The following is a 1,157-nucleotide window of genomic DNA, read 5'->3' on the forward strand; positions in this document are numbered from 1 at the left end:
AACTCCATTGAGATTGTAACACGTCCATGCTCACCTGGCAGCTTCCATAGAAACACTAGGAAGGCGAAATTCGACGTCATAATGTAATCTTCTGACCAGGGAACTGTTTAATCGACCATATCACACAGTCCTTCTCCGGATGATATTTCACCGAACCTAAAAATGACTAATAAAAATCGCTTCGCTCCGCTCAAGTATCTTCCCACCTGTGCTAGCCTTGCATTGCGGAGTGTCGACATCCCCGGGCACAGGAACGTGAATCTCAACCGAGTTAGCTATCGATCTGGAAATAATTTCGTGGCGCGTGACGATTTTCCCAATTTTCCACCTGCTCTTGAATTGGCTCTTCGCCTTGATCATCACTTCCAGGCGCCTTCCCGACTGACTCGGATCAACTACCGCCTCGACCGTAATCAGAGGCTTCACTAAAGTGTTCAAACGATAACTGAAAAAAGCGCACGCCCAGATGATCGATTTTCAAAAATACTAACAAACCTCATCAGTTCGAATTCGCCATCAGGTGGTATGAACGATATCGTCCTGTCCTGCTCGAAACGACTGACAAAAAAATTTCCTAGCGGAGCGAAGCGATTCACGAGTCTACAAAATCACCTGAGTCGGACGCATTGGTGAAACTTGATATCTTCCATTTCGACGCCTTTCCCCCCTCGAGTAGATCCGCCAGCTCTGAAGAGAAATTCGCTTGATAATTTCGTGGCGCGCGACATATTACCCGCCAGCCGCGAGCAACTTGTCGTTCAAACCCAATTTACATTCGGGCATTCCCGAAAGGAACGACTTCATTTTCAACGACCCAAAAATCTCAGATCTGCAAAAATCGGCGGAGCGATGCATTTTTTTCCAAAAAAATTTTTCCGCTCACTGTAAAACTTGTCCGTTTGCCGCTACCAGTAAGTTCAGTTTCTCGATGACATCGAGGAAGATTTCATTCTTTTTATGCTGAAAAAAAGTACATCTCCAAATCGATCACTCGGGCGAGCGCTAACCTTAATGCCCTCAGGCCTCCAACTAACTGCACTTGTCGCTGCTGAGGGCGGCGCCTTCATTTTATCAACTTTAACTTTTTTATATTCCGTTTTGATATATTCACGGAGGATCTTAGTTTCCGTAGTCTGAAAAATAGCCAAGTTTTGGAG

The 1,157-nt window shown here is 45.5% G+C and overlaps 1 protein-coding gene across 1 annotated transcript; it reads right to left on the reverse strand.

Annotated features, from left to right (window-relative positions):
* Window positions 1-76: 76 nt before the first annotated feature.
* Window positions 77-1,067, reverse strand: Pmar_PMAR001327 (mu1 adaptin, putative; the record flags this gene model as incomplete). The annotated part of the gene is made up of 8 exons (XM_002782035.1): window positions 77-156; window positions 207-283; window positions 329-445; window positions 496-558; window positions 613-687; window positions 734-829; window positions 884-960; window positions 1,008-1,067. 8 exons carry the CDS (start codon window positions 1,065-1,067, stop codon window positions 77-79), a joined length of 645 nt encoding a protein of 214 aa, XP_002782081.1.
* Window positions 1,068-1,157: the final 90 nt, after the last annotated feature.

Source organism: Perkinsus marinus (assembly GCF_000006405.1).
Source record: "Perkinsus marinus ATCC 50983 genomic scaffold scf_1104296940544, whole genome shotgun sequence".
In the NCBI taxonomy this organism is placed as follows: Eukaryota; Perkinsozoa; order Perkinsida; family Perkinsidae; genus Perkinsus; species Perkinsus marinus.